The sequence below is a fragment of the Eublepharis macularius genome, chromosome 1, assembly GCF_028583425.1.
Source record: "Eublepharis macularius isolate TG4126 chromosome 1, MPM_Emac_v1.0, whole genome shotgun sequence".
NCBI lineage: Eukaryota > Metazoa > Chordata > Lepidosauria > Squamata > Eublepharidae > Eublepharis > Eublepharis macularius.
In genome coordinates this window covers 142,047,059-142,061,906 of record NC_072790.1, presented here as the reverse complement: position 1 = coordinate 142,061,906, position 14,848 = coordinate 142,047,059, and the positions used below count along the sequence as shown (strand labels likewise).

Genomic DNA, 14,848 nt, shown 5'->3' with positions numbered 1-14,848 from the left:
AAAATCCTGCTTGATATTTTTAACTTACCCTCTGGAATGCCTCAGCCAATCAAAACACAAAATTTTCTTTTAAACTTTGGAGCTCAAACAGGGTGAGGCAGAAGTCCACTGTTGCATTGCAACTCAGAGCCAAGCTACAAGTGATGCCTGACACAGGTTGGACGCTTGTCAGCTTCCCTCAAGTTTTGATGGGAAATGTAGGCGTCCTAGTTTTACAGCTTGGCTCTCCATTACAGCTGCAAGACCAGGATGCCTACATTTCCCATCAAAACTTGAGGGAAGCTGACAAGTGTCCAACCTGTGTCAGGTGTCACTTGTAGCTTGGCTCTCATGCACAAACAAACAAACCACACTGTTGAGACTGCTGATGTTTGTCTTCCCCCAGAAAGCCCACAGCAGAAATGGGGCATTTTTAAATTGCACAAAAAACAAATACACACCTATTTGGTTTAACTCATTCAAGTGCAGAATTATAAAACCTGAAAGCAGATATCCTCATTGGCCGAATACCCAGAAAACCTGCTGTAAGTGTGCCATGTGGGGGAGAGGGGGTTGTGTCCTGGCCTCAGATAATAAGGAAGGATTGTAGAGAAGATTTGCTTGGTGAAAAAATAGATCTTGTCCTGCCATCAAGCACTGGATACCATTAGACCTCAATTGGTGAGCAATAACCAGCCAGGTATGCTGCCAGAGTTATAGTTGGATCCAATTGGATTCCATTGCCTTTAATTCCCAACAATCCATTGATTTCATGTTATTTTGTCCAAAGATTTTTGTCAGGGAACAAAACCATTGTATATTAATTTTATCCACAATGAATGGAGGTGGAGTGCCAGGTACACATTGCCTTAGATAATGAACTGAAGCTGTGTGTGTTTTGATTTTCTAGGAAGTTAGTAATTAGATTTTAAGGACTTTGGCTGGCCTGCCATTCCTAGAGTTTCTTCAAAATCAAAATAAACATTTTCTGGTTTGCATTCAGCCATTCTTCTCATTACACCCTTCAGTGCAAGATAAAAGAAACTGAGGAGCACTGTAGACTTCTGGAGAATTGCTTTCATAATCTTTAATTTTTCTTCCACCTGGCAATTTTAGTATATTGAAATGGCTTCTTTAAAGTTGGCAGACCATTTTAGCTCTGTTCTGGTTGGCAATACAGTCTAAAAATAAACATAAATAGCTTGCTTCTGATGAAACTATGGTCCCCATAGTTTCAAGGGAAGACTAATGCTCTTTTGCTCTGTTAACATACAGCTGAGTGCACCATAATGCTTTCTTGTAACACATCAGCAGGATGACTGATTGGCAGCCAAAAACAAAAATGGTCTTGTGGCACCTTAAAGACTAACAGGTTTACAGAAACATAAACTGGACTGTAGAGCATACTTCATAAATCTATAAGTCTTTAGGTTCCATTTTGTAAGAATAATGTGTGGATAAGACTTCCTCTTGGATTGACACATCCTCACCTATTAAGTTGGTTAAACTCTCTCTGAAACACTTAAAGATTAGGGGGAGAAGGAGAAGTAATGGCTTGGATCATTAGGGTGGCATGAGGGCAGAACCAGCGTAATAAAAGAAGAGCATCCTCTGGAGGAAAGATCCATGCTGTCCTGAGTGGAGTGGTAGGATCCAAACCAATGAGTCTCGGATGCATTACCTTTCTCCTGTCCCTCCCAAATCAATCAGTTTCTTGGTCTTTCATTACTATCATACTTTAATCCTCCAAGGTGTAGAAGATAGGGTTGCCAACCTACCGATGAAGCCTGGAGATCTCACAAAGGTCAAATCCACATTCACCCATTACCCGCATGTTTATCGGATATCTTCCATTTGCCTCCAATCCACGATTTTTTCCTCTTCGTTCACATTCCTGCTTCCAATCCGTCTTTCTCGCGCGTCCCTCCGGTCACACGGCTGCTCGAAAACCACTTTTTTGGGCGGGGCCTTTTTTCCCACCCATTTTTTAATTTTTTTTAGCGCACTTTTCCGTTATTTCGATCTTGCCTTATAAAGAAACATCATTGAAGATAATGATGCCTCTCTTTCCCCCACTGACAGCACTGATGGCTCTCTCCCATTTCTTTTTTGGAAATTTGGAAGCATGTGGGAAGCTTTCGTGGGCATTTCCTATGCAGGACAGTTCAGTGCCTGAATTTTACTGAAGTTTCACTTCCTTGGAGTGTCATTATTTCGATATTTCATAATTTTGATATTACAGTAATATAAAATAAAAAAATAAAAAACAGTTAAAAAGGAAGTTTCGCGAGTCCGTTCTGAGGATGGATTCACCCCAAAATGATTTTTCAAACTACCAGATTTGATTCAGAAACAGCATAATCAATAAATCCAATGCTATGAAGTCAAAAACAGTCTTTTGCAGACTACGGAGCACTTGCAAGTTGAAGCCAATAGAAACTTTCGGAACGGCCGGAGAGACAGGAAGGGGGGTGGTTTTTAAAAAAAAGCGTAAATTGCACATTGGCCCGTTCACGGCCACCGTGAAACTCCCGTTGAAAACCTGTGACCACATATTCGGAAGAAATGAGAATGAAATGCGTCTGTTTAATGAGGTAATGTGACCGGCACTCGGGATTGCGTGGGGAATGCGGGGAACATGCGACTTAAAATGAGTAATGTGGATTTGACCAAAATTGCAACCGATCTCCAGACAACATAGATCAATTATCCTGGAGAAAATGGCTGAATTGGAATGTGGACTTGATCACATTATACCCCACTGATGTCCCTCCCCATCCCCAGGACCCACCACCAAATATTCAGGAATGTCCCAATGCAAACTGGGCAACCAAAATGGAAGAACATTCTATGATACATATGCAGAAAGGAGGAGGCAGCTTTGTGAGTGCATGTGCACAAACTCTTACCCAACTTCTTAAGGGTGTTTCCCAGGAACAGAGAGATGCGGAAATGGAGCAAAACAATGTTTTGTAACTCAGTGTTATGAAAGATTGACTGTTGTCTCTTGAAATGGGTGACAAGAGAGGAGTGCCTTCTAGTTCCAAATGACACAGGGAGGAACTGGTTGAGCCTCAGAAGGGCATGAACTGCTCTGAAAAGGCAAACTTATGAGAGACTGTTTTCAGAAAGTGGCCATCACTGCTGCACTTGCAATGAACAAGAAGCATTTCCAAAGGTAACTCATTTGAACAAGCTGGAATGGGCTAAGATGTTTGTGCAGTAAGGTTGAGAGGCAAGGAAAGCAAATGGGTTCTTCCTGTTGTGCATTCACAGAAGATTGCAAATCTTAAAGCTTGTGACCAATGTAGAAAACAAGCCTCTTGTGCCTGTGCTCTCCCCTCCATGGCAGAGGCCTGTGTGACTCAATTGCATATGTGCTGTATGATGAAGCTTGTAGTGTCATTCTCTGACTTTTTCAATTAATAAGAATCTTAGGTGGCAAGGATGGAAAGAGCACAGGCTACAACCATGGAGGGGGGTGCCAGACAGGGTAGACAGTTCTGGCTAGATCTCCTTTGTAAGACTGCCATTAATGTGGAGCAAAAAATTTCAAATGGAGGAGAAAGGGTATAGGGGTGAGTCTATGATTGGAGATTGTATGGCTGCTCTGAATTGTGGGTCAGATTCATCTCAGGTTATATTGTTGCAAGTAATTTCCTCAGCATGCAGATGCGCAATCCTTTCTCTTTGGTCTCATCTGATTTCATGATGGTCTTATTAATAGGTCAGAGATCAGATACTTTTGAGTCCTCAGTGGCTCTTGTTGAACTGGAGTGCAGTAATTCCTTACAAATCTTTTCTCAGAAGTTATTTTTGAAAGGACAATAAGGGAGATAATTGGTGCAAAAAAAGGCAGCAGACCCTATCTTTCAGAAGAATAAATTACTATGATGATATAGCAATGTGAATTAAAAAAAAACTACAATAGGTCAGGCAACTATATGCACACTGGTCTTTCCAAGCAGTTCATCATAACCCCAGGTAGATGCAGAGATGATAATGGATTTTTTGAGAATAATGAGAAAGCCAGCAGCAGTTGGATAATATAATAGAATCTAATCAGCATAACCACAGAACAGGTAGAACAAATTCCTTCAGTTCTGCTCATTGTTATCTTTTATAATGATGTTCATCACCTCCTATGTCTGCCTTCTCCTCTTGCTGTGGCAATATGGGCAGAGGTTACACTGCAAATCTGAAGAAGCTAGTAGATTGTGTTTGGGGAGCATGCAACATAGGGGCAGAGCCTCCAAATGACATTTTCCCCTTTGGAATTGCCTATGAGGATGTTACTTCTTACTTCCTCAGATTTAGTGAGCCATCAGTGACTTCATTACCTCAGTAGTCTTTAGAGCAACCCTTAGTTCATCTCAGAACTTGGTGCATGGCAGGGAATCTGTAGCTGCCATTAGCTGCCATGTTTGTCAGGCTTGGAAACAAAAGGTCAAGAAAGGCTGAAGGCACAAGGAGATCAGCAACAACCAACTCAACCGCTTCTTTAGACAACTGGCGGTCATTTCCCAAGCATACTACAAACAAATTATACATGAACAAGGCAGGCACGTCTGTTGTTCACATGCCTACTCTAGCTACATATAAAGCAGAGAGCAGCCATGTTCAGTTTTCACCCCAAAAGAGAGATGTGCATGGGTGGAGAGAGCTGATGGCTCCTTCTTCCATATCTGCACGTGTTTCAGACAGACAGACAGACATTTCCTAGCTAAGGTCTGATACTGCAAATGACTGCCCTGTTATGTCTAGTTTGGCCCTTATATTGGAGACTGTTCACAGCACAGAAGAACTTTTGACAAGTGTGTTCTCTGGTAATATTTGTAGACTCATTTCATATGTGCTACTTAAAGTCTTTTCAAGCTTCTTTCCCATTCTTAGTGCATGTGGAAATGTCCTTTTAAATTTTATTATCTTTGATTGTTAAAATCAGTTTATGATCATCTCATTCTACAGCAACCTTCCTGCATCTTTGTGTTACTTGTGAGTTATCTGAAGTGCATTTTTAGTCCTCCAGAAAACATTTTTCCCTCCCTTGTCATTTGTCCCTGCCAATTGGAATTAATGGGCAGAGTTCTTCTGAACATTTAGGTTCCATTTAGCCAATATATTTAGCTGTTGATGGTGTTTTCCTCCAGACATTTGCTCAGTCCCTTATTAGAGGCAGCAAACCTATCTCTAGTCAGCAAATGCTATAAGTTCTGCATGGAATGCTTTCCCTGGTATGGAGATGCAGTGATTGGAAAATACTTTTACCTGGCTTCACACTAGCTCTGCTCGTCTTCTCTAAAGCTTTACAATGAACGTATTTATTCAGAATACTGCAAGTTGTTCCTTTTTCTTCTTTTGCTGAGTCTGCTCTGAGCAACCAATTCTCCCTCATCTTTTTACTGTGAAATTCAAAGTGAACTAATGTGAACAAGTGGCACATTTGCAGAGTAAAAAGCACATCTTAGTTGTTGGTCTAATGTTCAGCTCCTGACTGTGTTCTCTTCCTGATTAGGATACATTCATAGGATAATTACTGCTTGTAATTCCTGGAACAAGACATTACTTAGAGGATGAGTAAGCATGATTCAAACTGATATCATCCAAAACAATGAAACTGTTAAATGTTTCTGTATAACATCTTGGAATATTTTATCAATATTATTTTATCATTCACCTACTCAACAGTCTTTTCTAAAAACAGTTTTTATAAATATACAAAGGAACCAACATGAGGACACATCAACACACAATACATTCAGAAGAACTAAGTATAACGATTAAATACATTTAAACTTGCATTTAGCTTTTGCTGCCAGAAATCCAGGTTGCTAAGAATATTATAGATTGTTTATTTATTTAAAACATTTCTATGCCTTTCCAGGAACCTGCTCGAGGCAGCAAACAAAATAAAAATAATAAAAACAAAATATTAAAAGATATTAATGAAAACCCAGCATTAACAAAGTCCCAGCCCTGCATAAAAACATAAATCATAAAAACAGAACACAGACAGCTTAAAACAACAGTTTCTAGGCTACCATAGTGTTAAAACACCAGCTTCTTAATTAAAAGCCTGGGTGAACAAAAACATTTTGAACTGGTGCATAAAAGAAAACAACATAGATGGCAAGTGAGCCTCAATGGGAAAGATATGACACAAGTGGTGTACCTCTACTTTAAAAAAAAGCCTGTCTCTGGTTGCCACCAGTCTCATCTCTGGAGGCAGCAATATGGATAGCAGGGCTTGTTGTGAGACACATCTTAACTCGTAGGCTGGACAGTATGGGAGGGCCATGACGTAATGAGGAAGACTGTTGCACTGTTCCTTTCTCAGGTTTCAGAGTGGTTAAGAGTGTGGGACTCTAATCTAGAGAACTGGGTTTGATTCCCCACTCCTCCACTTGAAGCCAGCTGGGTGACCTTGGGCTAGTCACAGCTCTCTGGAGCTCTCTCAGCCCCACCCACCTCACAAGGTGTTTTGTTGTGGGGATAATAATGACATACTTTGTAAACCACTCTGAGTGGGCATTAAGTTGTCCTAAAGGGTGATATATAAATCGAATGTTGTTGTTGTACTTCTCCATCTTGCCACCATGGATGCAGGATATGGCATCCTGCCTTCTACTGGCATCTTTAGACAAGATAGCAAGAAAGAGACCTCTCTTTTTCCTTTCCAATTCTGTACTGAGTTCCAACAATATCTGGATTCATATTTCTTTTCTAAAGAGTAACCAAGGCTTTGACTAGAAGTTTTTTTCTCCTCATGCAAGCACTCTGCTATGCAGGCTCTTTCACACTCGTGCTTCTCAGCACACTATGCAATACTACTAACACACGAAAACAAACAAAAGTCAATAGAAGATTTGCTTTAAAACAAGAATTGGTGCAGAATACAGGAAGCTTCAGGGAAACTGGAATTTAATTGCACACGTAATCAAAATGCAAGTAAAGATGAACTTTCTTGGTTTGAAGAATAGGGATCATTAATCTCTACAGTCTCTTCTTTCACTCATTTCAGTGATCTAATGGTATGGGAGCTTTTAACTGGAAGTGTTTGGAATTTCCAGCATATGTGAGACCTGAGAGTGAAACACAAGGCCTGTTTGGTTCTTTGGAGACAACTTAACCTTAGATGTCCTGACAGAAAGAATGAAAGAGCATTGAGACTGATGCATAGCAGGCCTGTGGAACACATTCACAGCTTGGTACAAAATAAAAAGCACTTCAGCCTTATCAGATTTCTGTGGTGAAGATTCTGTGCATTCCTTAGAAGGGACTCATTAAAGGAGAGTAGGAAAATCCAGTCCCTAGACAGGGATATAGAACAGGCCATGCTGATCTCAAACCCGTTAACAAACCAAGCCTCAATCAACAGGGAGAGTTTTAAAATGCTGTGGAACTCTGAAGAGCCTTGGGGCTGTAATCAAAGGTAAACTGAGGGATTTTATTGACATGTTTTATGAGACTTTGTAGAGAATGAAATTATTCACTCCTCTGGTATCAACCTAAAGACTGGAGATGTAACCTGCCTCTGTTTTAACTCTGGGAATCGTTCTTCACAGTCAGTTCCTCACTTGATAGCAGGCAGAAATGTAATATCCCATTTGTTCCCTTATGTCTGCCCTGCATCAAACATCATCTCATCATAGCTTTCCAGCAGAAGGCTCTAAACAATTCATGGGAATTTGAAGAACTACTTCCAAGCTAATTTGGCTTTGGGAGGTCAATTAACCCAAAAAAAATCTCTTGGCTTCAAGTTTGCCATCTTTGTCTTGCTTTCTGAATTGGCCTTTTTCTTATTTATTTTCTGAATTGGCCTTTTTCTTATTTATTTGTTTCATGGTGAGAACCTGCCTTGTTTCTGCTCATTTCACACAGGTCAAGTATTACACTGATTCACTGTAGAGATGCATTCAGTTCTTTATTAAAAGAATGTCAAATTCAAGGTAATACCATATGCACTACAGATAAAGGATTGGATCCATAGGTCTGCTTACATCAGGATTATGGATCATTTCCACTTTTCCAGCAGTCCCTTTCAGTCCTGAGAAATGGGTTACCAGGGTTGTGGGAAGAAGAATACCACCACCACCACCACCACCACCACCCCGGTAGGTGTGTTAGAGTAAGAAGGAGAAATGGTTAAATTACCTTTCCTGCCTCTTCCCTCAGCAGAGCTCCACAGACAGAATGAATGAATCTTCACTGATGGAAGAGCAGGAAGGATGCTTTTGCTTCCTCCTCACTGCAGCCCATTGGCCCATGTGGGTATTACTTCATGTAAGCCCTATGAGCAAAGGAACCAACTTTGCAAGGGTTGGAAATGGCTGCTGATGGGAGGATGCAGTAGAGAAGATCTATGACCATCAATGTCTTCTGCTGATAATGCCACTGACTCCTCAAGTTCTCAAGGAACAGGGGAGGGGGTTCAAAGAACAAAACACACTTCCGGGCAGGGTGCAAGAGCCCTCTCCTCCCAAGGTAATAAGCTGCCACCGATCTTGCTTGACTAACCCTAAATGTAGAGATGGAGGAACAAAGTTTCCAGCCCTTATGGGTGTTAATGAAGTCATCTCTGCAAGGTAGGATGCCCACAGACTGAATTCTACGAAAACAGTTATTTGGTTGCTGGAGCCAAATAGGCCAGAGTATTGGATTCATATTGAGGGTACCAAATCCAATAATACCACAAAAGTATAATTAATAACGTCTATTAAGTGCAAAACCTTACAAATATACAAATTGTGCAAGACAGGAAAGAAAATAACAAAAGCTAAATAACTATTCTAAAATACTTAACAGGCCATGGTTATCTAATGTAGATGTTAGCTTGACAAGTCAAACCACAGAATCCAAACAGAACTGCAAAGTCTCAGTCCCTAAAGGCCCAGGAACAAAATGACTCAGAGCTGACACCTAAACTGGTTGCCTGTTCTAGAGCTCAAGATGACTTGGAAGCAAAGACCAAACTGAAGACCCTTCATTATCCCTTGCTGCCTGCAGCATAGCATGATCCTGCTAAACCAATCAGGATATTGCTAAGGTATGTGACCACATCTCTCTGCAGTTGAAACATGTTCCCACTCAGAGCAACTTACCCCCACTGGTTTCCAAAGCACTAATTAGATGGAATGAGAATTAAAAACCTCCTTCCAGTTTTTGGCCATGAAGGCTTTTGATCCCATGATCTCATCTATATCTGTGGGCCACGGATCCATCTCCAACCTTATTTCTCTGGGAACTGCTGGCTCAGAGTTATATTAAATTGCCAACGATTTCTCTTCTGTTGCTGCTGACTAGGCCCAATAGCCTGAACCAAAGTTTTGGAAGCCAAGAAATGGGGTAAGACAGCCCAGTTTCTTGACAGATGGATCCTGGATTCAAGCCTATGAATTAACATTTTAAAGCAGAAATCTTTTTTTAAAAAAATTGAGTTATTTCTTGACTATAATATCTATCTATCTAGAAATACAGTTGGTTTCTGATGTGCTACTGGACCCAGATATTGCTGTTCTATGTTCTTCTTGTATCAGCTTTTCAGTAAAGAAACATCCATTTTTATGTGGTTTTGATAACATCAAGATATTTCCATTCCCTAACTCCATGCTACACCAGCTTGAGTTACAGAGCAGAAGAAGGTCAGTTTAGTACTTATATCCATTATAAATTTGGACGTGGGTTATAGAGGCCAAAAATTATAACCTTTAATTGGGAGTATTTCACCATTGTAATATTTTCCCCTTCCATTGAAGTGTTCCAAAATAGTAGTGGAACTAGATAAGAGGTTCTCAATTTTTATCCTTGATCTCCCCCCTCAATAAAATGTATAACTATCTGGACTTCTCCAAATGAAGATAAGGGGGGGAGTCTCATATTTTGGCTACTGGAAGTAGGAAGTATTTTCATATGGTGTTAGCTCCATATGGCAGCTGTAATATATGAAAACTGAACCACATCATGGGGTGGTAAATCTACATATGGGTCACAGTTGCTGCCAAGAATGTATACCTGGCAATACTCTGGCAATAGGAGTGATCCATGTGATGAGTGAGTTACACTGTGAGATTGCTGCCAAACAGAACTACTGAGACAGAGAGGCATTTCTAGCAGTTTGCATGTGGCAGCTGTAATGTGACAATTAGCCCCATTAAGATATAGACAAATTGATCACCAGGGAGCATTCTGTCTCAAGTGAATCTTATTTCATGTGTCTCCCCTCCAATTTTCCATGCACAGTCACACTTCAATTTGCTCCATATGAATACATTCACACGTTCAATATCAGTTCCTCCTCAACTGCTATAAGTATCCCAGTTTCCCCCACATCCATTCATTGAAATTTAGATCTTGGCACTTTCTCACACCTTAAAGAAATGCAAATTGGCAAGTCAAAGGAGCCTACAGTACTTGTTCTTGCAGTAAAAACAGAGCTGAATTGGTACTCTGCCCTCTGAAAACACACTTGTAGTCACATAAAGGGAGCTCCTGTGAAAGCAGCATTCATGTGCACCAATCAAGAACACCCTGGACCACACACAAAATCTTGCACTTGAGCATCCCCAGGTAATCCGCAACGTGTATTTCCACTCAGTGAAAACTGCCTTTATGATTCCCGGCCCAGCTGACAAACATGCTTAATGGATGGTTGTGCTTTCCGTGTTTACCATGGGATGCTGTCTTTTGAGAGCCATTGGCTTGGAAGGTGAAGGCCATTTTGGGGGGCAGAAATCTCAGTGATTGGTATTGCCTTCATAGCCAAGATCTACTACTATGTAAAGGGTCTGGAAGGATGTTTTCCCCACCCCAAAACTAGCTTGTGACATTTGGGTATCCCCTCCTTCCTCTTCTTCCTAACTAGCATGGCATAGCACAATTGCATGAGCCCACTGGTGTGAAATTATTTTAATACAAGAACAAGCACTTTCAGTCCTGTGCTCCCGTATCATCCGATGGCTGATGGGAGCCAATTTGAGACTTACCATTCTATGGGCCGTATAGTAGATTTTTCTTTAAAAATCAGGATGGATCTAATTCTGCAGGACACTTGCACTTCTCCCCCCAACCCTGTAATGTGCAGTAAAAACATGAACACATGATATGGCATTCTTGCATTCCATGCTTCCCTGTTCTTTTCAAGTGGCAGCCACTGAACTGAGGCAACTCAAAACAGCAAAATTTTAGGAGGGTAGCTATGTTTCAGAGTGTAAGCTTTTGAGAGTCAGAGCTCCCTTTTTCAGACTGTCTGAAGAAGGGAGCTCTGACTCTCAAAAGCTTACACTCTGAAAATCTTGTTGATCTCTAAGGTATCACTGGACTGAAATACTGCGGTTCGGGACAGCATGACATCACCCCACACAATTATTTTACTAGGGGGGTGCTTTTCCTGGAAAGATTATTTTTGTCTGTCTGAACTGTATTAATACATTGCAGGGAGCCCTCTCCAAACCGCTGCCTCATCATTGCCCCAAACATTGGAGTTGGTTCTAGCTGTCCTTTCATTCCATCCTGCACACAGACTCGAAAAGCAGTACAGTGCTCTCTAGTGGCTGATTCAATGATTTGCAAATGCCCCCTTGTAAATTAGCATGTATTTGTACATGCTTACAGAGAGAAAAAAGAATCTGTAAAAAGGTACGATCAGAATTATGAAATGAAGGGGATAGCACTGCTGCCCATTGCATTTTATAGCCCTTCAAACCCGCTGTTTACTAATCCTTTCTTCTTCTATTTCTGAGATAGATAGATGCAGGGGAATATAAATATATGAATGCAAACATATTTTATGGTTGGAACTCTTCACATTGAAAATAACTTATTTTTATTGCACTACTCAGATATCCTGATAAACAAAAGAACAAAAGTGCTTTAGGGTAAACAAAAGAAGAGGAACTACATTAGCCTATAGATCCAGAGGAGTTAGCTATGTTAGTCTGTAGTTGCAAAATTGTAGAGTCCAGTAGCACCTTTAAGACTAACCAACTTTATTTCAGCATAAGCTTTCGAGAACCACAATTCTCTTCATCCAAGGATAACTGGTTCTCGAAAGCTTATGCTGCAATAAAGTTGGTTAGTCTTAAAGGTGCTACTGGACTCTTTACTATTTTACATTAGCCCATGACTCAGTTAGAATTGTGCAGTGTGCTTGAAAATCCCTTTGCTTTCAGTGGAAAAGTTTTAAGCATGTGCTTTTAACCCTCCCATTGAAATCCTTCAAGAAGTTAACATGCAAAATTCCTCCTGAAATAACTGAGACAGGGAGAAAGAAATCTGCCAGGACAGAGGTATGCTTACCTTTGTGTGTAGCATATTTGCAGGGGTTGCAGTCTCGTATTATTCTGTCACATAAAGATCCTAGATTATTAAAGAATTATGCTGTCTTGGTTAATAACTCTGGTACATAGTCTTCTGAGCAACCTTTTGATCTTTAGCCTTTAAATCTAATCTATAACTCTATCCCACCCAGGCCTTGAACGAGTTGCTTTCGTGCCATTTGCTGTGAAAGTGACATGTTATGATATAAAAGAGCAATATGAGACTTTGCCTCAGTATTGCAAGTGACTCTTAAAGGGACATATATTAATGCAGGAAAATTCCTGTCTCTGGAGCCTTGCCAGTGCTTCTTAGCAGATGAATAAGTAACAGGTATCTATGAATTTTTCAACGTTACAGAAGCTAAAGTCCATTGACAGTTATCTGAATGGTTAATGCAGCATTTTTGCTTTACAGATGGAGTGAAATTATAGCCTGCCTGCTATTTCCCCCAACTTCCCTGAACTCTCTTCAACTGGAATGATTTCATGGAGACCTTAAACTGCTAGATTTTAATCTTGTCTTACCCAAAACCTTTAATCTTGTTTTACCCAAAATGGAAAAGTATCTGAAGAATATTCTTGTTGTCTCATTTGGATTCTTGCTTCTGTTTACTGCTTATGGAGGGCTCCAGAGCCTACAGGTGAGAGGACTTAATTATGCCAGTTTGGTGAGAGCCAGTTTGGTGTAGTGGTTAAGAGCGTGGGACTTTAATCTGGAGAGCTGGGTTTGATTCCCCACTCCTCCACTTGAAGCCAGCTGGGTGATCTTGGGCTAGTCATGGTTCTCTGGAGTTCTCTCAGCCCCACCCACCTCACAGGGTGTTTTGTTGTGTGGATAATAATGGCATACTTTGTAAACTGCTCTGAGTGGGCATTAAGTTGTCCTGAAGGGCGGTATATAAAATGAATGTTGTTATTGTTATGGTACTTCTCCTAGGATCATGAATGACCATACAGGAAAGACATCTTGAGTGAAGGATAGCTTTGATGTAGGCATGTGGAATTACAATGTAGATTGAAAGATAAACCAGGAAAAACTAAAAATGAACAAAATAGTGCTAGAAACTCAGAAAGTCCAGGTATGCCAGGTGGAAAAACAGATATATATTGCAAAATTTTGCATTTTTAAAGAAAGAGTGTGGCTCCCTGTCCCTCATAAAGAGTACTTGTGTGGTAGTGGTAGGAAAAACCTTTCTCATAGCAAAAAGGCCCATAGGGCACTGAATGTTGTACCTCCACTTGCAATGCTAATTGGTGGGGATGGAAAGAAATACTGGCTCCCTGCAGAAAGGAGTGGGCCTTTCTTTCCTCAATGTACAAGACGTTTTGCTTCCAGAATTAGACAGTCATGCTTGTAGCATAGTGGTTCAGTGGTTGGGCTGTGGATCAGCACTCTTTAAATCCCACTTCTGCTGTGAGTTCCGCAGATAGCCTTGGGCAATCTATTCCTCTCAGTCCCAGCTCCGCAGCTGTATTTTGGGGATAATAATAACACTGACCTTGTTCACTGCTCTGAGTGGGGCACTAATCTGTCTAGAAGAACAATATACATAAGAACAGGTGATGTTATTGTTGTTGTAATTATTATTTCCATTGCTTCTAGATGTTTCTATGAACAGACTGGCTCTGCTTAATTCCTTTTTTAACTTAGGCTGGGTTCTAGCTCTAATATCTGTAATAAATAAGGGAAGATGAGGCATATGGCTGAGGCTGGGCCTCCGCCAGCCTGGGGGAAAAAGGGTGTATAAAATCTTACCCTCCCTGTGAAGGCTGTCCACCATCCTGTTTTAAATGTGTATTAATACATTGTTGTTTTAATGTAGATGAATTTTTTATTGTATTTTAATATGTTGTTATCTGCTTTGAGCCCACTCACGGGGAGGGTGGAATAGAAATTTGAAATAAATAAAATAAATAATAAAATAAGAAAGGCAGGATATCCATTTTGTAAAATATAAATACATTAATATGCTTTCCTACCCTCATTCCACCCACCTGTCCAGGTCTCCAACTGCTTGTTGCAAATGTTTGCACCTGTTGCCTTTTTTTGTCTCTACAGAGCAGTCTCCACTCCGAAGAAGGCCTGGGTGTTGCCTCTCTGAGTGTTATCTACGGAGCTCTTATCCTGTCTTCCATGTTCCTTCCACCAATCCTCATTAAGAAATTTGGGTGCAAGTGGACCATTGTCGGCTCCATGTGCTGTTATATTACATTCTCCTTGGGCAACTTCTATGCCAGCTGGTATTGCTGATAGCCTGCTTCTTATGAACCCTGTAGTCTTTGGGGGGAGGAGGATAGTTGAAAAATACTGTCAACCTCAGCATACAGGAGGCTGCCACCTTCTGAGGGGCTGTGTCTTGGTAGACCATCAGCTTTGCAGGCAGGAGGTCCCAGGTTCAGTCCCCAGTATCTCTAGTTAAAAGAATTAGCTGGTAGGTGATATGAAAGACCTCTCCCTGAGTAGAGATGGGCACGAACAGCAATACGAACAAAAAAAAGCCACAAACAGCCCAATCTGCTGTTTGAGAACAAGCTGTTCGTGAGGCCCCATTCTA

At 40.8% G+C, this 14,848-nt stretch overlaps 1 protein-coding gene across 4 annotated transcripts in view; it reads left to right on the top strand.

Annotated features, from left to right (window-relative positions):
• Window positions 1-3,041: 3,041 nt before the first annotated feature.
• UNC93A (unc-93 homolog A) overlaps window positions 3,042-14,848 on the top strand; it is a 42,180-nt gene continuing 30,373 nt past the window's right edge. For 2 of the 4 annotated variants that reach the window (XR_008598373.1, XM_055000777.1), the window contains exons 1-5: window positions 3,042-3,157; window positions 8,921-9,025; window positions 12,446-12,624; window positions 12,709-12,934; window positions 14,353-14,534. Coding sequence is in view for 3 of the 4 variants with exons in the window: in XM_055000777.1 (XP_054856752.1) it covers window positions 12,848-12,934; window positions 14,353-14,534 (269 nt within the window). In the remaining variant the exon portion in view is untranslated. The remainder of the gene's footprint in view (window positions 3,158-8,920; window positions 9,026-12,445; window positions 12,625-12,708; window positions 12,935-14,352; window positions 14,535-14,848) is intronic. The other 2 variants (XM_055000785.1, XM_055000793.1) reach the window with 2 other exon arrangements.